The 24,796-nt window shown below is 40.3% G+C and overlaps 1 protein-coding gene across 1 annotated transcript; it reads right to left on the bottom strand.

The window, feature by feature from the left end:
* Nucleotides 1–2,673: 2,673 nt before the first annotated feature.
* Nucleotides 2,674–24,565, bottom strand: ACTR5 (actin related protein 5). Its single transcript, XM_070744757.1, has 9 exons — nt 23,942–24,565; nt 18,549–18,778; nt 14,591–14,760; nt 12,380–12,597; nt 11,863–12,045; nt 10,648–10,770; nt 8,687–8,826; nt 6,098–6,230; nt 2,674–3,235 (listed from the first exon to the last, which is right to left on the bottom strand). Exons 1-9 carry the CDS (start codon nt 24,323–24,325, stop codon nt 2,978–2,980), a joined length of 1,839 nt encoding a protein of 612 aa, XP_070600858.1. The 5' UTR covers nt 24,326–24,565; the 3' UTR covers nt 2,674–2,977.
* Between the last annotated feature and the right edge of the window lie 231 nt (nt 24,566–24,796).

Genomic DNA, 24,796 nt, shown 5'->3' on the forward strand with positions numbered 1-24,796 from the left:
ACTGTATCGTGCCCTTTGTGAGACTTTATAAACTTGAAAACATTTATTTAACTGCTGCTTTTGATTTTCATTATACCTCTTGGCAAACATTACTGTTTTTTATTTGGGAGGTGCTGAATTCAATCATTTTATTGCTACTTCCTCATTTCTTTCTGGCAGACTTAATTGATCATTATAACTAGTTACTGTTAGAATACTGGGAACGATGTTTGAGAACTATTAAAAATCTTGCCAAGGTAGAGGGCAAGATAAAAATGATCAAAACTAATTATTCCTGGTTTGCATTATAAAATCAAGATATAATCCGGTTCCAGTAGACTATGAGGTTTTTATTGCAGGATTCCATGGGACAGAGGTCTTCAAACTTGGCAATTTTTTAGACTTGAAGTTGAAGTCCACAAGTTTTAAAGTTGCCAAGGTTAGGGACCACTGCCATGGAAGATTAGGAAGGCAATACTTCTATGGAAGATAGCTAGCACATGCCAAAAATTGCTGGGGTAGTTTTTCCACCCTTTTGAAACTTTCATAGCTCTTGTAATACAGTATACCTTATTTCATATCTGACTGCTGCCACTATGTTTATAATTGTAGAATTATAAGTGCATTTTATAAGAATAAAATTGATTCTCTAATTATAAAACTCTCTCTACTGCATACGTACTGCAATTTATTCTCTAAATTTTTTCTCTTCAGGCCACCTCCAGAATGAATGTAACAAAAAAAATCATTATTTTAAGATAACTAATCGTTAAATTTGGAATACAGAAAACATGTGAAGTCAGTTGCATTTTTTAAATTGACATTTCTCACCTTTCTTCAATATGCCTACGTAAATATTAAGGAAGGTTAGGATATTTTTAAATCGGGTTTCTAGGTGACACCAGTGTGACAAGACAGAACTTATGCAAGCAAAATCTGCAGAATGTAAGAATTTACATTCCTCATCATTACGAATCTTTCACAACTATGTGGACATACAAAACCTGAATAGACCCAGAATTATTAATGTTTACTTTGGAAAACAGTGAAAATACAAATGGTGTATTGTCAGAGACAGATACAACAGTAATACAGCTGCCACAGAGCAGTCTTCGGAGAGGGGCAGCATACAAATCTAATTAATAATAAAATAAATAAATAAATTTTATTAATCAAAGCATTGTCAACTCAGGAACTTAGTTTAGTGGTCGAGATAGCAGGTTAGAAACCAGGAGACTGTAACTTCTAGTCCTGCCTTAGGCATGAAAATCTGTACTATGACTTTGGGCTAATCACATTCTCTCAATCCAACTTATCTCAAAGGTGGTTGTTCTGGGGAAAATAGGAAGAAAGTGTGTATTAGGTATGTTTATAAAACTAATAAAGGCAAATTAATAATAAATTAAATACATAGAATTAAAAAAGCCATTATCTTTCTTCTCAGTACTGAATTCACTTTTAGATACCAGTATCTAAAATCACATCTCCTCCCATTTATGACTGTATGACAATGCTGCTTGCACCTTAAGATTTCTATTCATATTCTATTAATATTGATTGTTTCCTGATTGCTTATTTGACCCCTATGATAATCATTAAGTGCTGTATCCTTTCTTTTATATACACTGAGAGCATCGACAAATTCCTTGTGTGTCAGACTTGGCCAATAAAGAATTCTATTCTATTCTATTCCATTCCACTCCACTCCATTCTACCCTAACCCATCCTAAGCTAAGATAAGCTAAGCTAAACTAAACTAAACTAAAGTAAACGAAGAGATAAAAAGCAAAACTTTTGGGTCTCCCTGACTGTATTATCAAAGATCTAAACTGAAACTGCTATTTAGAGGAAAAACTAGTAAATACAGCATATAGTCACGTTAGAACAAGTTAGAATAAATTCTAAAGTAATCATAACAGCATTTTAAATAAGCAAAACCTTATAACTGTTTTTAATAGATAGAATTCTTCTTTTAATTATTGGATCATAATTTGACTTGTATCCCTATTGTGTTCCTTCTCTAAAGGTGCTAAATTTACACTTTTTCAACAAGCTATAACTATGAATCTTATTTGAAAAAGTGATGCTTAGGTTCCAGTAGATTAGAAGAAATCCAACATGGCAAATTTAAAAAACCCCCAACAACAATGGCTTTTTAATGTAAAAAAGAGTACATAATCAATCTATAAATAATTAGTCTACATTCAGATCCATTATTTGCTCAATCTTTCTTTAATCAAAGTCATACCTTTGGCTGGACATGCTGGGATTTGAAAACACAGTACAACTGGATTCAATTTATTGGTTTTTGTTTGTCTTTTTTTGTTGAATGATGCCATAACTGAAGCTTACAATCACATTATTTAACTGCTTTTTATTATGATTCACTATGATGCCAATTCACTAAAAATCTCCTATATGTTAAAAAATATATCTAGACATTTGTACCATTTCACATCCATGAAAACTGTAATTTTGATAAGGTTAGGTTCTTCCTAAACATCACTTTTCTTTGGATAATGCTCCCTCTTCTGGACTAACATTGCCAGTGCTGCACTTTTCATTACACATATACAGTACATGTGTATTCTTTGAGAATACTTTATTTTTCCTGAAACTCAGTTGTTACTTTCCCTCTGGAAATTATTATGCTGACATATTAGCAATGAAATGAAATAAACCCAGGACAAGAAATTCATGTTACCAGCAGCCTTGGCAACAATTTATTAATATAAAATGCATTATATGTTTGATTCAATTAGGCTAATAAGCACCAAGAATTGATGTACTGGAGTCCTTCTTTCCCCATGGCAACCACAAACATAGGACACTCAATGTTTTCTGCCATAGGAAAAAGAAAAAGTATAGCTGCTTTTTTACGATATGGAAATACCTGGACTGAGATGCCCAATACATATCTTTGAAATGCACATCAAATTCTGTAGACTGTCTTGTAGTTCTGGAAAGCAACAACCTTTGTCCAAAAATAATATGTCTATCACGTTTGTTCAGGGATGCTGTTTGTGGCAGTCCCTGGCACTTTAGTTGATGCTGACGTTTCGGCAGTCCGTGGAGCTTGCTTTGGGAGACGGATAGGGACATAGACGTTGGAAGCGCAGTGTTCCTTAAGGTATTCTCCACCTTTCTCTTCGTAATCTTTTCGAGTTATCCAGCCTTCTTCACGGTTCATGTACTCCAGTGCCCAGTCCCGAGCTCCATACCATGAATCGAGAACAGGATTAGAAGCAAGGTGCACCTGCATGGCAAGAAGAATATCACACCATAGAGACAGTTTATAAAGCAAAACTATTTCAAGAATTGTATTTTCTTGCACGAAATGCCTGCTTCTTAAGGGAAGCAGGTTCTTGGAAGGGATAGAGAGGTTCTCATGAGAACGGCTGTTTACGAATTCTTTGGTCTTCACTATCCTAGGGAGGGGACTATGGGACTCCCCTCTTATGGAATTTTTATGGAATGGAAATTTTTCCTTCTGAAATATGTGCTTATGTTCCTGCAAATATAACAGGTTTTGATTTTAATGTTCTATCATTTATACGATTGCATTTTTATTATTTGTGTACTTGTCACTTGTTATATATACACACTGATAAATAGGAAAGTAGGATATATTTAAAATCAAGTATTTTCAAACCTCCTGAAAATAAAATAATCTTGTTGGATAAAATCAAAGGTCTATCTATTTCCTCAAGTAGTCAACTGAATGCTTTTAGAAAGCATACTCCCACTAATTGCATTAATAGCAGCCTGGAGTAACATCTTGGCGAGATCGATCGCTTAGACTTAGAAAAGCTTTATTGTCACTTTGAGTGTATACTAATCAACATATATTAAAATGAAATCTCATTGCATACAGTTCTCAAAGGGTCTCCATTTCTAATACACACTACATAAACATGACAAAATAAATACAAAATGATGCATATACCCACATATACTTTGTTCATCCAAAAAGACAACCCACCTTGAAAAGGAGCCCTACCATGCTTTTGAGTGCATGCGATTAAAATTAAACCCCACCCACAAAATTAGCCCTAATTAAGACTCTACCCCACCCTGGGATGGGGCGAGGCCCACAAGTAAAAAATAAGCTAGGCGGGGGATGGTGGAGGGGGGGCTGTTGCTGCCCTATGTAACAGACCTCACACACCTCAACACCTGCCTCGCCTTCTTCTGCGGCCACTTGCCGCCACTCACATGCATTGTCATGGCCTCCATTTCGGTATTAGATGCCTGCCAGAATGCATCTGCAGCCGATAACAGAGCTCTGGATTGAACCCTAACCCTGCTGGGCGGAGCTGTCGGTGCCACCGCCACAAGGAACCCTCCAAAAAGAAGGCCTACCATTTTTCCGGGGGTCAAGAAAATAAGAGCCGGGGTGGCGCAGCAGGTAGAGTGCTGTACTGCAGGTCACTGAAGCTGACTGTAGATCTGAAAGTCAGTGATTCAAATCTCATCACCGGCTCAAGGTTGATTCATCCTTCCATCCTTCCGAGGTGGGTAAAATGAGGACCCAGATTGTGGGGGCAATATGCTGGCTCTGTTAAAAAGTGCTATTGCTAACATGTTGTAGGCCACCCTGAGTCTAAGGAGAAGGGCGGCATAAAAATCGAATAAATAAATAAATAAATAAAATAAATAAGACCTGGCCTTCTTTTTAGAGAAACACAGTATTACATGAAACTGTGAAACAACAGTTTAGTTTAGATGTATACATGTACAAAGTGAGAGAAACAAATCTTTTGAGTTTACCAGAGGGATGGCATAGGGAACAAAGCTGTTACAGAATCTGGTAATCCTGCTAGAAATACTTCGAAACTTCATCCCAGAGGGGAGCAACAGAAACAGAGCATAAAGTGGGTTTGTGGGGTCTCTAACAATGCTTTGAGCTCTAAGCACATAGCACTTATAAGCAGTATCCTGAATGACAGGAAGCGAGCTTCCTATAACCTTGATGATCCTTACCACTCTCAGATAGAAAATATATGGATCTTCTATCTGAGGCACTGCTGCTTCAGTTTTGTAAAACATTCTCAATTGTGCCTCTAAAAAGTGACCAGGATAGAAGGAGAAAGATGTGTCCTCCTCATACAGTGCAGGAGATGCAGATGGTGGTTTGCACGCTTCACTACGGGTGATGTGTGGAGAGTCCAATTCAGATTGTTAGTTATCTGCACCCCCAAATAAATACTGTTGATCACCTCCACAGCTGCATCCTTGATACTGAGCGGGGTACGATTATGCCAACTCCTTCTAACATCTATGATTCATCTCCTTTGCTTTATTAACATTTAGAACCAGGATACTTCTATTGCACCAGTCCACCTTCATCTCTTCCCTACCTGCATCTTCATTGTTGTCCTCGATAAATGTTCTGGTTTCTGGTAGAACTTTAGCTATTACAAATAACTCTTACTAAATGCAGTATTTCATAAACAAAGACCATCTTTATTTCTCTTCCCTTCCGTATTCAAAATACAGTTCATACTAGCACATTCCTCTTCCTCCCGTTATCTTTCTTAATTGCATTTCTCATACATTCCTCCCCGCCTTCTCTGTTTAACAAGATTTATGTACTTACAGCATGATTCAAAAACAGCAGAAATGACTGTAAAATAACACAGAATGCATTTGCTTGCTTGGGAGCTGAACGAAATACCTTTCATTTTAGCCCTACAACATTGAAACTCCACCTTTCTTCTCCACTGATCCCCTGACATACCAAATACATCACTCCAGTATTTAACACATTCCTCCCCTTAATATCTTCTTCCTGTTCCTTACGTTTTTGGACCCTTCTGAATTTAGGATTGACCCAGCGAACGTCTGATTCCTCCTCGCTAGATTCTGGACTCATAGCCACATCCTGTGGCTGGCCTCCCACCTGTTCTACTACCTGTAACCCCGGGCCCACCACTAATTCATAAACTCTATCTGTATCAGAGTCCTCAATTTCTTCATCCTCCTCCAACTGACCAGGAGTATGTACAACAATAAATAGCACACAAAATCTGAATATAACCTGATGATGGAACACAGAATATTTCATGATATAAAACTTGTGAATTTTCCTTTTCAATTGGCAAAGACAATACTCTACCTGAAAAGATGATTGGAATGGCCTCATTTCAAGCAATTCTTTCTGGATTCTAGCTTTCATTCCAGGGTAAATCACATTTCCACCAGTGAGGAATACATTCTGGACAAGATTTTCCTGTTGATCTTTAGAATATCTTAAAAAAGAAACAAAAACCAGCCCTGTTATTAAAACATTTACGGCTTTTTTTCATCTGAAATTGACACAGGAATATTATTATTATTATTATTATTATTATTATTATTTAGATTTGTATGCCACCTCTCTCCGGAGACTACATCTACCAATGTAGAAGCAATAACTTAATTCTCTTTCCCCTGACAGTACAAATCAGTACAAGCTAAACCGCCCTCTGTAACCATAGGTTTTTCAGGCTTTTATGTGAAGCCCATGTGATTACTATTTAACATTTACATGAAGCTGCTGGGTGAGATAATCTGACAGCATGGGGTGAGGTATCATCAGTACGCTGATGATACTCAGTTATACATCTCTACCCCTTGCCAATTCAGTGAAGCGGTGGATGTGATGTGTCGGTGCCTGGAGGCTGTAAGGGTCTGGATGGTGGCCAACAGGCTCAAGCTCAACCCAGACAAGACCAAATGGCTGTGGGCATTTCCTCCTGAGGACTATTCGATCTGCCCATCCATTGTTGTGGGGGGAGAAACATTGACCCCCCTCAGATAGGGTCCGCAACTTGGGTGTCCACCTGGATCCACAGCTGAGCCATGATCACGACCACTCGGCTGTGGCCAGGGGGGCCTTTGCCCAGGTTCACCTGGTTTACCAGTTGCGGCCCTACCTGGACCAGGAGGCTCTGCGCACATTCACTCAGGCCCCCATCACCTCCCGTCTTGATTATTGCAACACGCTGTACATGGGGATATCTTTGAAGAGTGTTCAGAGACTCCAAATTGTAGCCGCACGAGCTGTCATGGGTGTACCTTGGTATAACACCTACGCTCCGCAACCTGCAATGGCTTCCTATTAGTCTCCAGGCCCAATTCAAGATGTTGGTTATTACCTATAAAACCCTACATGGCTCAGGGCCAGACTATTTACGGGAGCGTCCCTTGCCGCATACCTCCCAGAGACCAATAAGAGCACATAAAGTTGGCCTCCTCCAGGTCCCATCAACTAAGCAATGCCGGTTGGCGGGGCCATTGCCGCCCCGGCGCTATGGAATCAACTCCCCCACCCAATGTCCATACTGCTCCCACCCTACTGGTCTTCTGTAAGGCCACGAAGACCTGGCTTTGCCAACAGGGCTGGGGGCCATGAATTAACAACTATCATAGCCAAATTGTATGAATGGTGCATATGCATGCTGACTAGATAGTTTAACTAGGGGTTTTAATTAGGGTTTTATTGCATTAGATTGTATATTTGACTTCTTTTTATTGTTGTGTATTTTATATTGTTGTAAGCTGCCCTAAGTCCTTTGGTATTGGGCAGCATAGAAGTTGAAATAAACAAACCAACCAACCAACAAACCAACAACAAAATAATTATTGCTAAAAGTTCAGGAAGTTAAAGGGCACCCAGATTAGCTTAAACAACAAGGATTTCCAGAATATAAAGCTGTGAAGTGTGCATAAAGGTTAGAAATCAAAGATAAAAAAGGCACCGAAGAACATGTAAGGATGTATCATGGCACCCTTACATCACCTCCTTATAGTAATCAGACCTTAGGATCTAAGTGTCTATTCTATGCAGCAGCTGAAAGATCCCAGAAAAAAAGCATACTTCATCTCATGTTTACAACAAATATTGCTTTTCAACTTTAGTGCTACAGCTATTTTTTAAAAACAAAGATTCATTTTTTTAATTTTATTTTTTCCTGATTTATAAAATCTTCCCAGATTATAAAAGCTTCTCTAAAGTAATTTCTTTCTTTCTTCTTCAGCTACAATGTCAACTAATAACTATAAATGTAATAACACACTTCAGTTTCAACTCCATTCAACCCCATTCTTCTGATTTCCTTACTTGAAAGAATTCTGTGCCTGAGGTTGTGATATGTCTCATTTTTTCATGTGGCATTAATCCAGTCTAGTACAATTTTAAAACACGATTGCTATGACAGAGACACATTAAACCGTATTTTCTAAAGTTACACAAAAGCAGAGTGTCACCGAAAGTGTCAAGTATATAGTTCTATACTACTCTTATATATCTTCTTGGAAATATGCTCCATGTTATGCTAAGAGTAGTTTACAAAGCATATATTATCAATGCTCTGCTAAATGTGTAACCCAGCTTTCTCAGAACCTGCAAATGCAAACCTTCTTCTCTTATTTAAAAAGTAGTATTAAAAAAATAAATAGTATTTATTTAAAAAATAGATACTCTGCCAGATTTTCAGTATAATCTAAAGACAAATAAATGAATACCACACTTATTTTCTAATTTATAATCCATGATTAATTGAACCATGATTTACTGAATGAATGCAATTTGCACAACACATGGAACCAAAGCTAGTTGACCACCTGTTAACTCACTGTATCATTCAAAGCATCTTTCTGTGAACGCTGAGAACATATAAAAGCATCAATTTAAGTTAGGAATTCAGGAAGTCTATAATTTTACCTGTCCAGGACAAGCTGCATGGTTTCTGCTATCCCAGCCTGTTCTTCTCCTATTAGGGATGGCTGAAAGACAATTTCAGGAACTCGGATTCTCTCTGTGCCAAGAAAGAGCTGATGATACTCTGCCAGATTAAACACGGGCTGTAAAGACATGAAGATTCAGGAGACCAATGTTTTAGAACAGGGATGTCAAACTGAAGGCCCACAAGTCGAATCGGGTGCTTAGATCTGACCTACAGGGCTGCCCTGGAAACAGCAAAGGACCAGCCCGCAATGCCTCTGCCAGCAAAAACAGAGCTCAGGGGGCCACATCCATTATTCACTGGCAGAGTGCTGAAGGCTGCTGTCCCAGCCCAAAACATAGCCTGGGGAGGCCACCCAGGTCACTACCCAAGACATGATTGATATTGAGCTGGACACGCCTACCTGGACATACCGCCCCCCTGGCCCAAGATCAAACACAACTCTGATGTGGTCCTCAATGAAATTGAGTTTGGCACCCCTGCCTTGTCTTTTCTCAAATCACCTTATCAGAGTTTAAATTTTGATTGCTCAAACTCCAATGTATTTTATCATCTTTCATCACACGGATCAGATTTTTTTAATACAGTTCATAGCCATTCCACCTGATGACAAAAACATTTTGAGAAAGCACAACCCACTGCACTGCACTGAGCTGCTTGTTTCTCTTCAAGAACTGTTCCCTTCTGTGGCTTTCTATCTAGTCATTTGGGATGTTCTGAAAAGCCAGGCCTGCATTTACTTCCTTCTGTATTTCCCCCGCATGCTGTGTTCCTCTTTTTTTCTCATTGTTTCTATATTTTCAGGAAAAAAATGGTATTTTAAAATGTCTATTGTAGTACTGTAGAAATAAGTAGCTGAAACTAGGGCTTCTACACAAGATAATAAATTGCCCAAACTTCATTAGCATTTTAACCGTGCTTATAATTAGACAGCATTAAGAAATTTGGATTGTTATTTGGTTTTGGGTCCTATCAAAAGATTCAAATTTCCCTTTTAGTACAAGATGGTTCACCTGTTGTGATAATGATGGTGTTATGGTTCATCTCTTTGATCTACTTTGCAAGGCATTGATACGATAAACCATGTTGCAGGCTTGTTTCTGAGTTGTGTAGTTTAATAAAATGACTGAAATAATTTGTTGTAAAGAAAAATTGGGAAACTTTACCATATGAACATTTCCACTACTTTAATTCTAAGCCACTATAAGGTATTCACATAACTAGAAAATTAGATATAACCATCATATAAATATTTCTTGTATATGAAGGTCTTGGCATACTGTATATATATAACCAGAAATAAAGGCAGACAAACTTTAAAAGATCAGAAAATGCCCTTAGCTTTTAAGGCTGCCGAGAATCACAGTGGATGGAATGTAAAATGAAGAAGGCTGATAGGTTTATGTGAGAGCTATAACATAGACTTTGAATATATCAATTTCTGGCAGTGATCAGAAATGGCTGTGGTATCTCTAAATATGAGATTCAGAAGCTACTTACAACCCTGGAATCATAGCCTATTTACCCACGAACTGCAGTTCTTCTTATTGTTGTCATTATTAGATTTTTGGGTGGATCATACTGAAGTTTATTTGAAGAAAATTTCATAGAGTTTAATAAAATTTATTTTCAGCATACAGAACTGAAATTTAAGTTTTGTAATAATAGGATTTTCATAAGCCATGAAGTATTTCTTACCAAACACATTCTCAGTTTGTCAATTCTACAGTTTTAGATTATGATAGTTTCAACTTTACTATGAAGAAAAAAAAATCCATCCAACATTACCTTTCCCTCCTCCCTGCTTCCTCTTTCTCTCTCTCTTCAACTTATATACCACCCATCTTTTCCAACCTAACGGGTTTGGAAGACTGGGTTTCAGAAAGAAAATAAGCAAACACTTATCTGAATTTGAGATTGTGTCTACTTAAAAACAAACCTGTACTGTAGTAACTGGTTTTTCAACTTCAGGTTGGTCCTCAGCAAATAAAGGCTCAAAATCATTCACACTTTCTACATCTTCCATAGATTGTTCACTGCCCAATGGATCAAGGTCAGGAATCTTGGAAGAAAAAAAAAATATAAGTTATTTTAAGAAAAACAAAACACATAAGGTAGGATGAATATGTTATGTTCTAAAAGGTGCTATAATCAATTAACCAAACCAATCTAAACATTCTTAAACTTCCAAATTCAGTAAATCTTATTTCCTTCACATTTAAGGAAAATGTTCAAGGACACAAACCTATATAGCAATAATAAAAAAAGAATTTAGCTACTATAAAAAACAAAAGCTCATAATGAAGCCTACAAAGCTGTTTGCTATCCATGAATATCCTCAGACATTTATGCTCATGGCCACTTCCTACTTTGTTCTACTCCTTTTGCCATGATTGGACACAATAGTTCAAGCAATTGCATGATTCTAAGTCTAGCAAGAATCCTTGTATATATACAGATAATTTCAAAAACTTCAGTGATGGTAATTCTGCTAAGTATACTTACTGAACTAAATATCTCAGAACTAGTAGAGCATATATGTACCTACTTTGTTCCCATTTCCTCAATCATTACTTCAATGACCTAATTTGCACCTGTTTCAGTGTCCTAAGCTTTTTAGAGAAACTTGTCATGCTTCCAACTTAAACAGTCTTTATCTTCTGACCCTTTGGCCTTAAACTATGCATTATTTAATCTGTGAATGAATAAATCAGTTTTTCTCAAGAATGCTAAAACCAAGTTGTGTAAATAGATAGGGCTGCAAGGAAGTGGGATTAGAAAACGTGAACGTTTTAACTTGTATTGCTTATATTCTTCCAGCCTGCATTCTAAGTCAGTTCAATCTTCATGGATTTCTTTTTGGTTGGTTATTTTAAGGATGGACATTTCCCTCCTTGCAATTTTCCCAGAGGCTCCCCCCCACCCCCGCCAAAAATAAAACACTCTAAGCCTATTGGAATACATTTGATTATCAAGAAAATGTTATTGAGTATCATCATTTTGTCCTGCTGCAAATGACTTAAGGACAGAATTAAGGATGTCAAAACGAAGAGCAGTAGGAGAGAGAAATATGCACGCTTGTGTGAAGTTGCAGTACAACAAGAGAACAAAGTCTTGAAACTGTTTCCCAAATATTGATTCCCATGTATGATACCTCTGGCTTGCTGTCCACAACATCCACTTCAACGCTAACTTCTGCCTGGAGGATTTTCTGCTTAGTTTGCTCAATGGCCAAACTAAGCTTGTGGATATAAGACTGCAGTTCTTCAGCAGAGTCCATGTTCAATTCCATCAAAGCTTTGTGAAATTGATCCATCTGGCCATCTTCTAGCAGTTCCTACAAAAGGAAGTGTTGATAAGAATCTACTTTTACTGCTAACCTGCTACAAAATCACTAGCCTTCATGGCCTATTTTCCATTATGACTAAGGGAATTCCTGCAGAAAATTACATCTGCTGTTTGTAAAAGAGAAGCAAATTGATTCCTAAATAAGCGACTTGTTATTTGCTGGTTATTAACATCTTTAATTCCTTCATTTGAATAATATGAAAATGACCCTCTGAGAAAAAATATTTCACTGAGAATACAATTCCAAGAATAAACCTCCCCCAACTTCTCATTTTTCACTTCCCTCAAAATAAAACTATAAAAATAAAACTGCACAGAATTACTTGAACGTAGAGAAGCCTGTCCAGTCTCTCTTGATCCAACTGAAGCTTTTCTTCTCGACGGCGAGCATTAAGTTCCTGAAGCCGTCGAAGTTGTTGCTGCCGTCGTTCTATCTTCTCCTCAGACGTGACGGTACTCCCGAGGAGCTTATTTGAAAAAGGCAGCTGCATCTTATGCACATTGTTCTCATAGTATTCAGGTGATCGCCATTTTTGCATCTCTGTTCAAATCACAATAATGGTTTTTGTTCAGAAAAACCATAGTATTAATTTTTGATCAATAAACTCCTATTCAAATGTCCTGGGAAATTTAAAAAATTCTAATTACATTATTTGGATCTAAACAATGTTATGCACTGTAATTATATATACAGTGAACCCTCGATCATCGCGAGGGTTCCGTTCCAGGACCCCAAGCGATGATCGATTTTTCGCGAAGTAGCGGTGCGGAAGTAAAAACACCATCTGCGCGTGCGCAGATGGTGTTTTTACTTCCACTGCCGCCCGCCCTTCGCCCGCCCACCCCGTTGCTCGCACCTGGGGTGCGCGCGCGCTTGGGGAAACCCTAGCTCCGCTTCCCAGCTGGGAAGCGGAGCTAGGCTGCCCCAAGCTCGCGCGCGCCGCCCGCCCGCCCATGCTGTTGCCGGCTCCGCTTCCCAGCTGGGAAGCGGAGCTAGGCTGCCCCAAGCTCGCGCGCGCCGCCCGCCCGCCCACGCTGTTGCCGGCTCCGCTTCCCAGCTGGGAAGCGGAGCTAGGCTGCCCCAAGCTCGCGCGCGCCGCCCGCCCGCCCACGCTGTTGCCGGCTCCGCTTCCCAGCTGGGAAGCGGAGCTAGGCTGCCCCAAGCTCGCGCGCGCCGCGCGCCCGCCCACGCTGTTGCCGGCTCCGCTTCCCAGCTGGGAAGCGGAGCTAGGCTGCCCCAAGCTCGCGCGCGCCGCCCGCCCGCCCACGCTGTTGCCGGCTCCGCTTCCCAGCTGGGAAGCGGAGCTAGGCTGCCCCAAGCTCGTGCGCGCCGCCCGCCCACGCTGTTGCCGGCTCCGCTTCCCAGCTGGGAAGCGGAGCTAGGCTGCCCCAAGCTCGCACTCCAGCCCACCGCCGCTGGGGTCTTACCGGGGCAAGAGGGGGAAGACCCAGGGAAGCCTCTGCCCGGCGGGGAAACTCCACCATCTACGCATGCGTGGAAGGGCACGCATGCGCAGATGGTGGAGTTTACTTCCGGGTTGAAAACTAGCGAAATAGCCCTTTCGCGATCCTTGAGGACGCGAAAGTATTTTAATTATGAGAAAGGCTCTTGGCAGTTTACAATTTTTCATATTGTATATCTTACAATATAAGAGAATATCAAATCATTCATGATACATATTAAAGAAAAATAGAAAAATAAGCAATCTATCCAATCCCTATATTAGTCATTTGGCTTTCTGCTTACTCATAAAATATAAAATCTCAACAACATAGAACAACATGCACTATATTGGTATCTATTTTTACAATGCAAACACAATTTTCCATTGATCTCATTTTTCATCTCTTTATTCACTCTAAATACATTTGTTGACTTAACCAAGAATATGTATTTAGCTGCTACACCCTGTTTGCTGAACTTCCTGGATAGAAAAACCATATACAATGTTTGTTCCTATAATTCCAGATATATGAAATCAAAGCATGTCAATAGATTTATATTCTTTAGATAAGGCTATGTTTATTCCATCCTATTCACTGGAAATACATTGGCTGCATTTATATTAAGATATCATTTATATAACTGTGTTTTTTGAAATGAGCCACTGTGGCTGATTTACACAGCATGCTAGCCTGGTCCTTTAGTGGAACGCAACTCAAACCAAAACCAACTGTGTTCTCCCATTCAGTTCAGGAAACTCTTGATTGTAACACATTTCTATCTTCTTTTGATTAAGAGGATATTGGCTTTTTGTGAAAAACTAGTGCTACTAAACTACTGTTTGTTGGAACTAAACTAAAACATTGTATTTTTGGTTGCTGTAATAATTACATATGTTCTAATGCCTTATTAGAACTTATGTAATTATTACAGATTTGCAAGCAAGGTCAAAGCATTTTTATATACTTCCCTATCTTATTAATAATACAAAATTCACTGTTTTTTAAGAGTGCCAAATGCTCTGTTTTACAAAATTAGATGACAAAAAGGAAATAAAGCTGCATGATAACTGTTGACAGCAATGCCTTACCTTCTTTATAATCTTCTGCAATATAGCTGTGTTCATGAAGTATTTCTTCCACACGGCTAAGCGTGATGGCAGCAAAATGCCCTGGATATTTCAATTGCAGGAGACGTTGGAGATAAAGAGCCGCCTGGTATCCTCCAAGATTTATGCGCTTACAGTTTCGTGCATCTAACCTAACATTTCATACAAATGGAGGATAAATTAAGCTCCACAGAACAGTTTCATTCTCTCTATCAGAACCCAAGTTCTATAAAATTTTCAAGTAACATTTTATCTCATATCCACAGTCAATATTATAATCAATATTGGTTGGTTTTCATTCATGTAGTGGAAACTCTTAATCTTCATTACTTGTACATACAGAAATAATTAAATACAGTAAAAATATCCTAATCACAAAAACTGAATTATGTTTAAAGTAAAAATTATCCCAGAGACAAAATCCAATTGAATAACAAAAAAACATATTTATTCCAAGAGTTTTAAGAAATCTAAGAAAAAGGATTGATTTGGTTCTCACCCTCTGGCAGGGCATTAAATTGGGTGAGCCAGAAAAACGATAAGCAGCCTGTGTAAGAAGAATGAAAATTAGTTTCTTCTAAATATTTTTAACTGTCGTATTTTGTACCATCTGAGATTTTTAGCACAATAGATGATTAAAATTAAGCTTGAACATCATGAACATACAAACTAAATAACTAAATAAGCACAGTATTATTTAAATAAAGATATTGCAAACCTCCAAAATCACATGGTGGTTATACAGTGATCCCTCGATTAGCACGGTCTCGATTAGCGCGAAACGCTGCAACGCGGTTTTTCAAAAAATATTAATTAAAAAATAATTAATAATAAAATAATCAAAATAATAATCAATCTTCTATGTTTCTATGTTTCTATGTTTCTATAAGTCCGCGCTAGTTCTCTCTCTCTTTCTCTCCCTGTTGCCGGCGTGGTATATGAGAGAGAAAGAGAGAGGCAGAGGTCGGGCGCATTACCGGGAGGTGGAGGCGGCGTGGGGACGCTGGGTGCCGGGGACACCGAGGGGGTGGACGTGGCCTCTCAGCTGCAGAGCCGAACAAGGGCGGAGGCAACGGCGGAGTCCGGCGCTGGGGCCACGCGGGGCCGCTCATCCAGGGGGGCGTGGACTGGCAAGTCGCCCTCCTTTCTCTTTCTTTCTCTCTCTTATACCACACCGGTAACAGGGAGAGAAAGAGAGAGAGCGGAGGGCACCTTGCCGGTTCACGCCCCCCTAGATGAGCGGCTCCGCATGGCCCCAGCGCCGCCCAGGCAAAGGGGAAACCCCAAGATCGCTTGCCGCTTGCCGTATTGCAGCGAAGGAGGCGAAGCAAGGCTCCAAGCTGCAATACGGCAAGCGGCAAGCGATCTTGGGGTTTCCCCTTTGCCTGGGCGGCGGGAAGACCAAGGGAAGGTTCCTTCAGCCGCCCAACACCTGATCCGCTTCGCAGCGCGGCAGCAGCGAGGAGCCGAAGATGGGGTTTCCCCTTTGCCTTTACCCCATCTTCGGCTCCTCGCTGCTTCCGCGCTGCGGAGCAGATCAGCTGTTGGGCGGCTGAAGGAACCTTCCCTTGGTCTTCCCCGCCGCCCACACGCAAACTCCACCATCTGCGCATGTGCGGCCATGAAAAAATTGGTGCGCATGCGTAGATGGTGTTTTTTACTTTCGCACCACTATAACGCGGAAATCGATTAGCGCGGGAGGTCTTGGAACGTAACCCCCGCGCTAATCGAGAGATCACTTACTCTAAACACTGTTCAATAAAATCCAGTGGCTACATTTATTTAATAAAAGTTCAATAATAATTATTCAATTAGTATTCAATAAAAGTTCAATAAACTTCAATAGCTACATTATACAATACACAGAGGCAAAACCATAGAAAACATTATAATGTTTAACAGAATATATTGCAAATAAAGTCACTAATTACAGGAGAGCTCCAAATACTGGCCCTTTAGTTATATAGTTCCACTGAGATAAAAACATTCACTAACATGCAGATTTCAATCTTATCTGGCACATATTTAAGGTTGCTCGTTTTTCATTAAACCTAAATAGCTCACAGAGATCTGTCTAGGGTTTTTCCATTACTTCCTGGAAATGAGATGAAAAAGAACCATTGTTTTAACTTGCCGGCACATTCTTCCAATTTATGTTAGTAGGATCATGCAGATTGGGGAATAGCAACAATTGTCCAAGGACAATGTCACACAGCACTTTACTTCTGGAGTCAAAGGTACCACATTCCCGCCAAGTACACAAAATAAAACATGCTGGCTTTCCCTGCCTGCATTTGGGGAATTTGCAGCACTAGAATAATTTGGATGATTTAAAGCTTGTAGAGTATTACACCACACATTTTACCTAACTCCTGAAGTTCTCTTTCAAAAAACTCATTCTCAGCACCACTTTTAGTGCGTGGACATCAATGTTTATTTATTTTATTTATTAAATTAGTTTGCTGCCTGTTTCACCTCAGAGTGATTACATATGCTATGTGTCAACTCTGAAGTGAATCTGGCCATCTTGTGCTGCCTCACAGTTGCCAGGAAACCTGAGAAAGAAGGGGAGGCAGGGAGGAAGTAGATAGCCCATCTTATAGTCTCTGGAAATGTTTGCATCTCATTTGGAAACCAAGGACTCAGAGTATGGAAGAAAAATGGAGAGGCACACACTGCAAGATACTTGAAGTCCAGTGTGAAGTTTCCATGGTATGTGTTGATTTGGGGAGCCATATCATCTGCTGATGTTGGTCTATTGTGCTTCATTAAGTCCAGGGTCAATGCAGCTGTCTGCCTAGAGCAGTGTTTCCCAACCTTAGCAACCTGAAGATATTTGGACTTCAACTCCCAGAATTCCCCAACCAGCGAATGCTGGCTGGGGAATGCTGGGAGTTAAAGTCCAGATATCTTCAAGTTGCCAAGGTTGGGAAACACTGGCCTAGAGAATTTCATGCTTTCTTCCCCAGACGACCTTTATGGGGATGCTGACTTCATTTTCCAGGTGGACCTGGCACCTGCCCATACTGCCAAAAGCACCAAAACCTGGTTTAATGATCGTGGGATTACTGTGCTTGATTGGCTAGTAAACTCGCCTGACCTGAACCCCATAGAGAATCTATGGGGCATTGCTAAGGGAAAGATGAGAGATATGAGATTGAACAATGCAGAAGAGCTGAAGGCCACTACTGAAGCATTCTGGTCTTCCATAACACCTCAGCAGTGCCATAGGCTGATAGCTTCCATGCCACACCGCATTGAGGCAGTAATTGCTACAAAAGGGACCTAAAGCAAGTACCAAATACATATGCATGCTTATACTTTTCAGAGGTTCGATATTGTTCTATGTACAATCCTTGTTTTATTGATTGCATGCAATATACTAATTTTCTGAGATGGTGGATTTGGGGTTTTCATGAGCTGCACCTCATAATCATCACAATTATGACAAATCACAGCTTGAACTATCTTGCTTTGCATGTAATGAGTCTCTCTCATATATCGCATTTCATGTTTTAAGCTGCATTATTCTGAAATAAATGAATGTATGCTATTCTAATTTTTTGAGTTTCACTTGTATACTGTATATCAAAAAAGACAAACCCTATCTCAAAATCTGGTGCAGATGATCTAAGTAAAGATTCCAAAAACACAGCCTTCCATACTTCCTATAGAAATGATCTTACACCCAAATGTGTGCATCCAGGTCCCAATGAGGAATACAATAATGAAAAGCATCAAAAATCAGTGAAAGAATTCAGGAGGACAAAAAATTCAGAAGTTTAAATTGTATACACACACACACACACACAGAGAGAGAGAGAGAGAGAGAGAGAGAGAGAGAGAGAGAGAGAGAGAGAGAGAGAGAGAGAGAGAGAGAGAGAGAGAGAGAATAATTTTTGAAAAATAACATTCTACTGGTAAACAAGAAATAGCTCACCTGCCATCTAAGACCGGTAAAATATGAGTACACTGATATCCAGAAGAAACTATGAGTCCACTGCAAGGCCAGCCTTGCCTTTTGTTATGATAGAAACTGTACAAGCTGTCCACACCATAAGAAACCTTTGGAACCTGGTAACATTCAAATAGGAGCTCTGACATCATTTGCCTTGAATAGAGAGGGTTGCAGACAGCCTCTGTTATCACAATTGGATGGTCAATACAGCCCTAGAACAAAATTAAGAGAAGAAGTGACTATGTGTGAATCCGCAACAAGACAGTTTATGAAGATCAATGTAGCTATACTCATAAATAGGGACAGCGAAGGGAGATAAAATGATGACATCTACATTGTAACTTCATCAAATGACATGACGGGCCTATGTACATCAGATTTCATGATGCATATATCACCATATTGAGGTCACTGATGTTTATTACAAATTCCTACAAATAGAGCACTTAAAAGTTTAATTTTACATGTAAGGACATACCCCAACACATGTATCTTTGATAAGTACCATGTGTTCTTCCACATGTATGCAAACTAAAATATGTATATGTGCATTAATGAACACAGAAGGACTTTTCTAGAAGCATAGTCTGCATACCACAGATTCTCTTTACCCTTCACTAAAAAAGCTTAAGTGCCTATAAAATGTGCAACACTTACAAAACAAGAATTATGCTGTTCTGATACTTGGATAATGTACTCTTTCTTGGAAATAGCAAGGTTTCATAATTGAACTTTTCCATACAAAGGATCTGGACTGACTAATTTACTCTGCAGATTAGCCATGTAGAAAGCAATTTTGCAAACTGGACATTTTTTTGTTTCCATTAATTTAATCACCAGGGGAAATGCATGCATAATATAATTCTCATCTCCTTCCAATTCTTTTGAGAGCACGTTCTTTGCCTAAGGCTCAGGTCCCACTTTTACTTTTTACAAAATAATATGGATCTGAGAGTTCAAGTGCTAGGATAACTTGCACTTGGGCTCTTTGTAAAAATATTTAATATATACCAAAAGGGAAAAAGCATTTTTATGATTTGCAAGTGTCTAACACCAAGGACTGACAATCTGGCATCTTCCACATAATTTGTGCTATCATTCCTTCTCCCTTCTCTTAGGTGCAAAGCACTTCCAAAATATATTTTTTGTTTTATATAATTTAATAGTGATGCCAGGGTTACCCATTCTAATCTTGCAGACCATACCAAGTATTTGACACCATCTAATAATTACCTGATTTTTGCAGACCAAGCCTGTAAGACAAGAACTGAATGAAAACAAATGACTCCAATGTTATATGTTGCCAAAAGATGACCAGACTGGTGTACAGAACAGTAGTGGGTTCTAAACCACGTCGCTACCAGTTCACTTGTTCGCTCCTGTGCACAGTGGGTGGGCAGAGTTTCTTGCCACCACCCCCAGTTTGCAGAACTGGGCTGAACCGGGAGCAACCTACCACTGGTACCAAAGCTCTGATACATTCGTTAGCATCTCTTCTTTCATTTCAGTTGCGGGTGTGTGTGTGTGTGATATGTGAGAAAAGACTGTATTGCTGCTGTTCATGAGACAGAAATGATCACTGCACTTTAAGCAATGCCCTGATTCAATTTTTGACTGCTGGTAGAGTCCCTCCAAATGATGTTCAACAATGAACGCAAGTTGTTTATGGTATTATAAGCATCAGTATTATGTATCACTGGAGAAAAAATTGTAAAGAGGGTGAAGAGCTGATTTATGTGACCAAAAATATAGTGGACAATCTGTGGCAGCAACCATCCTGTTATAAATGAGAAATATTGATGAACTAATTAAGGGCAGCTGATGAATCACCCAAAGACAAATTGTTGTCAAGTTTGGCATTTTTCAGTAACGTGTCACACATTCTAGATGTTTTTCAATACCGGAAAGTTCATGCAAGAGGATTTTTTTATATGCTGACAGCAACCTTGAAACTTTCAACAGCTGTCAGCAATTGTCATGTTATGAAAATAAAAGTAAGAAATTTCTTCAGAAGGTAACACCTGTGCTGTTACAACAACATGAGCCTATTATTATGACCAGAAATAAGATGTTCTTTTCTGGGAAATCATCATAAAGTTTTATCTTTGAGAGTGAAAATATAAAATCCAGGTTGTAGCAGGAAAAGTCAGGTACAGGTCTCTGGAATATAGATGGCATTATTCACATGCTGAAGCTGGCACCACTATCAACTTGGAGTGCTGTACATTGCAACACCTAACACATTGAAACAACAATTCAAAAGCACAAGAACGTTTCACAATGCCAGATCTCACACTCCAAAAGCCATTCAAGAGCCATGTATGTGATGACTAAGGTGCTGGCCTAAAATCTAGGAGACTTTCAGCTAATCACAATTTTTTATCCCAATATACCCACAGGGTTGTTGTTGTGAGAAATAGAAGGCAAGAATGGTAGGGTATGTTCACTGCTTGAATTGGCCAACTATAAAAAGATAGGAATAATAACTGCAAAGTTGATCTCTCTGTTTAATACCAGTTGCCAGTCCAGATTTGGTCCCATGCAACTTTCACCTTTTTGGAAAATAGAAAGAATAATATTGGTAAACAGCAGAGGTGGATTCCTCCCAGTTCACCTGAATTGGTAGCAAACCGCTGGTGATGTCATGGAACCAGTTCGGTCAGTGCCGGTCCTTGGGCGCTGCCATATTTTGGTGGGTTTTTTCTTTTTTGGGGGGGGGGGGTTCCCAGATTTTTTTTTCTTCTGTGCATTTACAGAACCTGAGTTTCCAGCACTGTGCATGCGTCGCCATTTTATTTTGACATTTTTTAAAAAAAATGTTTACTGCGCATGTGCGCGAAATAAGTTAGAATCCACCTCTGGTAAATAGGATGTCTCACAGATGTTTGACTCAAATGAAGAGATAGAAAAGGGCGATCAGCATGGAGTTCTTCAACGATACTTTTAAGAAGCTTGTCCATTGTTCCTGAAAGTGCGCGGCAAATGGTGGTGATTGTGTGGAAAAGTATATGGAGGTTACAAAAGAGTTCATTTATTATGTATTTGTATCCCACCTTTATTATTTTTACAAATATCTAAAAACAATTAACATATCCAGCGCTTTCCCCCTATTTTATCCACAAGAAGTGATTGGCTCAAAGTTACCTAAATGACCTTGATAGCTAACGCAGGACTTTAACTCATGGTCTCCTGCTTTCTAGTCTGGCACATTAACCATTAAACCACTGGCTCATTTCAAGAATTATTTATTTTTATTATTTATTAGATTAGATTTATTGGATTTATATGCCGCCCCTCTCCGCAAACTCGTGGCGGCTCACAAATATTATCTATTACTATTGCATTTATTAAAATGTCCTATTTAAACTGAAATTTTGGAGATGGGGCATTATTTTTCATTTAATCCTTGTAAATGTAACATGTGCCCCAAATATGCAAAAGATGCTCCATACAGGCTTTAATAAGATAGTTATGCTTTTATGCCTCCTTTTTAATATATAATTCAAGGTGGTGAACATATCTAATACATAATGCACTAGTCATTTATATCTTGAACAAACATCTGTAGGGCAGAGTCCAATTCTGTATTTCTATGTATTTTGCTATCTACACATCCCATATCCCTAAAGAAAAGCCTTATAGTACCCTCTCCCAATTTGTTTGGAAGACCACTGGTTTTGTTTGCTTGTTTGATAGATAAAGGACACTTATTGATCTAACCCAGTCCTTCTCAAATAGTGGGGCGATGCCAGAAGGGGAGCGCGTGACCCCAGGGAACATGTGTGGTCCCTCTCGATTGATTCTCCCAGATGGGGAGTGTTTTCCCAGTTGCATGCTGCTCCAAGCCTGGAAGACAAAGCGCCAGGCAGGGCGGGGCGGCTGTGTGGGTTCTTGTTGTTCTTGGCGTGCACTGCGGTAGCCATTAATGGTGTGTGCGAACCTGCTGCTGGACAAGGAGCATCATCTTCTGCAGCTGGGCGAAAGCTTCAAACGGCATCCTCAAGTTTCCTTCCACACTATTCGCTGTGGGTGCCCGCTTATGGGCCAGCAACCCTAAAACATCAGCTTGATTAAGCTGGCCTGGCTCTGTGTCAAAAGAGGGCCCTAACCATTGTAGCCTATGCCTGCCTAATTCAAAACAGGCTCACTGAGTTTAGAGTGACTTACTCCCTGGTAAGCGGGGAGAGCAGTCTTCCCAAGCCAACTGTTTGCTTGCAGCTTATAATAAGTAAAATAATAAATATCAACACTAAAATTCCTTTGGGGCCCAGATTGGAGAGCTTGGGGGCGGGGCGCGAAATCTTTACTTCTTCCTGGAAGGGGGGGGGGGTCTAACAGAAAATAATTGAGAAGCACTGAGTTAAAGTAAGCAAGTCTTGCATAAAGATGACCTCTCTTCGTGGGTCCTGATAAATGGATAGGATATTTAAACAACCTGCCACCAGATTTGCAGATTCTGTTAAGTTGGTAAGCAATAAAGCAAGATGGAGGATAGCACAGCAATCTGCAATTGGGAAAAGCTCCCCTGATTCAGAGCATGGAACCAAATTATATGCTTGGCATGATTTGTTTAATTCTGATAGCATTTTGTGTTCAACCAGCTTTTATTGTAGGCTAACCAGGCGTGGGCAGCAGGCAGGATGGGGTGGAACGCAGTTCCACAGGCGGAAATGAAGCTGTGTGCCCAGCTCCAGCTGACTATCCCCCGCTTCCATCCTTCTCCTCTTCCTGGAGAGGCAGGGAGACCAGCACTGGCAGGAGTTGCAGGGTGCCCATTTCCTCCTCCATCTTTTCTGTGTGGCAGTAAAAATTTTGGCTGCCCATTACTGAGGATAACCATATCTGGATGACAAGAAAATGGGGTAACCAACAGCATGAACCTCTTTAAATGACATCCAATGGGGTTTACAGCCCAGATACTGGGTCCAATTTTATTATTTACAAATGTGAGGTAGCATTTATAGGTTAGTAGAAATCTCTAAAGCTGCTGAGAAATAGTCACTAATTGATGTGTTACACAGGGGTAGGCAAAGTTGGCTCTTCTATGACTTATAGACTTCAACTCCCATAATTCTTCAGGCAGTCATACTAGCTCAGGAAGTCTGGGTGTTGAAGTCCACATATCATAGAAGAGGCAACTTTGTCTACCCCGTTACTGGATTTATAGTCACTGCGGTATGAATTCAACTGAACAGCAGTTAGGGAAGCAATGCTTGCTCCCCACGCAGAAAAAATTGTTGAGCCCCAGTGTGGACTTTGGTACAAATTGTTACCACTGAATCCATTTCCTTTACTAGGTTGAAAGCTTCTCAACTGTCGCCGGTGAAGAAGATCCAAGAGTTCCAACCGGCAACGCCAACTTCTGCTTTCCTTACCTGCGAGGACACGCCCAGGCGCTGGAAGCCGTGATCGAAGAGGTGCTCCTGCAGCTCCATCTGAACGGGCACGTTGCGGTCGAAAGGCGAGCGGAGGAGCCATCGGAGGGGTTCGGGGCTGCCCAGATCGTTGCCCACCTGAGTCTCTGGGCCAGCGCCGCCGCGAGCTCCCCGACTTCGAGCAACTAAGGAGCGGAACTGGAGCAAGGGCTCGCCGGGCACCGCGGCTTCCGGGCAGGCCCAGCCCAAACGCATCTGAAAAGAACCGTTATCCAGCACCAGAGGAACCGGAGCCGGCGACCGCACCGCCGGGTGAGCTTCCAGCATCGGGTCGGGATCCCAGCGGACGTCGCGGAACGGGAACACCCCTCCGGTTGCCTCCATGGTGCTAGGGGGGAAAAAGCTTGCCGCCAGTCAGGTCCCTCCCCGTCTTTTCTCCGACTCGAAACAAAGGCTTCTAAAGAAGTGTTCCGTTGCCGAGACGAATCACCATGGAGACCAGAATTAAACCCGCGCGCGCATCGGCGGTTCCGCTTCTTCTTAGAAGAGTTTCTCAAGCCCAAACTTTAAGACGTTGCGAGTCCAAACTTCAAACTTGACAACTTTAAGACTTGTGAACTTCAACTCCCAGAATTCTCCAGCCACCAAAAAAAAAAAGGCCACAAGTCTTAAAAGTTGCCATGTTTGAAGACCTTTGCTTTAAGGGGCGTGCTTAAGCGCACCAGTGTGTGCCTACCGCCCCTGTCCTATTGTACAGTACTTTTTATCATTACTTTTTATTTGTTATGTTTGACAAACAAACAAATAAATAAATTTTAAAAATGTGCGGACTTCAATTCACAGAATCCTCCCAAC

Source organism: Erythrolamprus reginae, chromosome 3 (assembly GCF_031021105.1).
Source record: "Erythrolamprus reginae isolate rEryReg1 chromosome 3, rEryReg1.hap1, whole genome shotgun sequence".
Lineage (NCBI taxonomy): Eukaryota > Metazoa > Chordata > Lepidosauria > Squamata > Dipsadidae > Erythrolamprus > Erythrolamprus reginae.

Bases quoted from the DNA above. Each gene is read 5' to 3' on its own strand.
- ACTR5 (XM_070744757.1), bottom strand. From the start codon at position 24,325: ATGGAGGCAACCGGAGGGGTGTTCCCGTTCCGCGACGTCCGCTGGGAT. The intron at 18,779-23,941 runs GTAAGGAAAGCA...ATTTTGTTCTAG, and splicing joins GCCTGGGCGTGTCCTCGCAG to GGCTGTATTGACCATCCAAT. The intron at 12,598-14,590 runs GTAAGGCATTGC...TGATTTGAACAG, and splicing joins TGCAGAAGATTATAAAGAAG to AGATGCAAAAATGGCGATCA.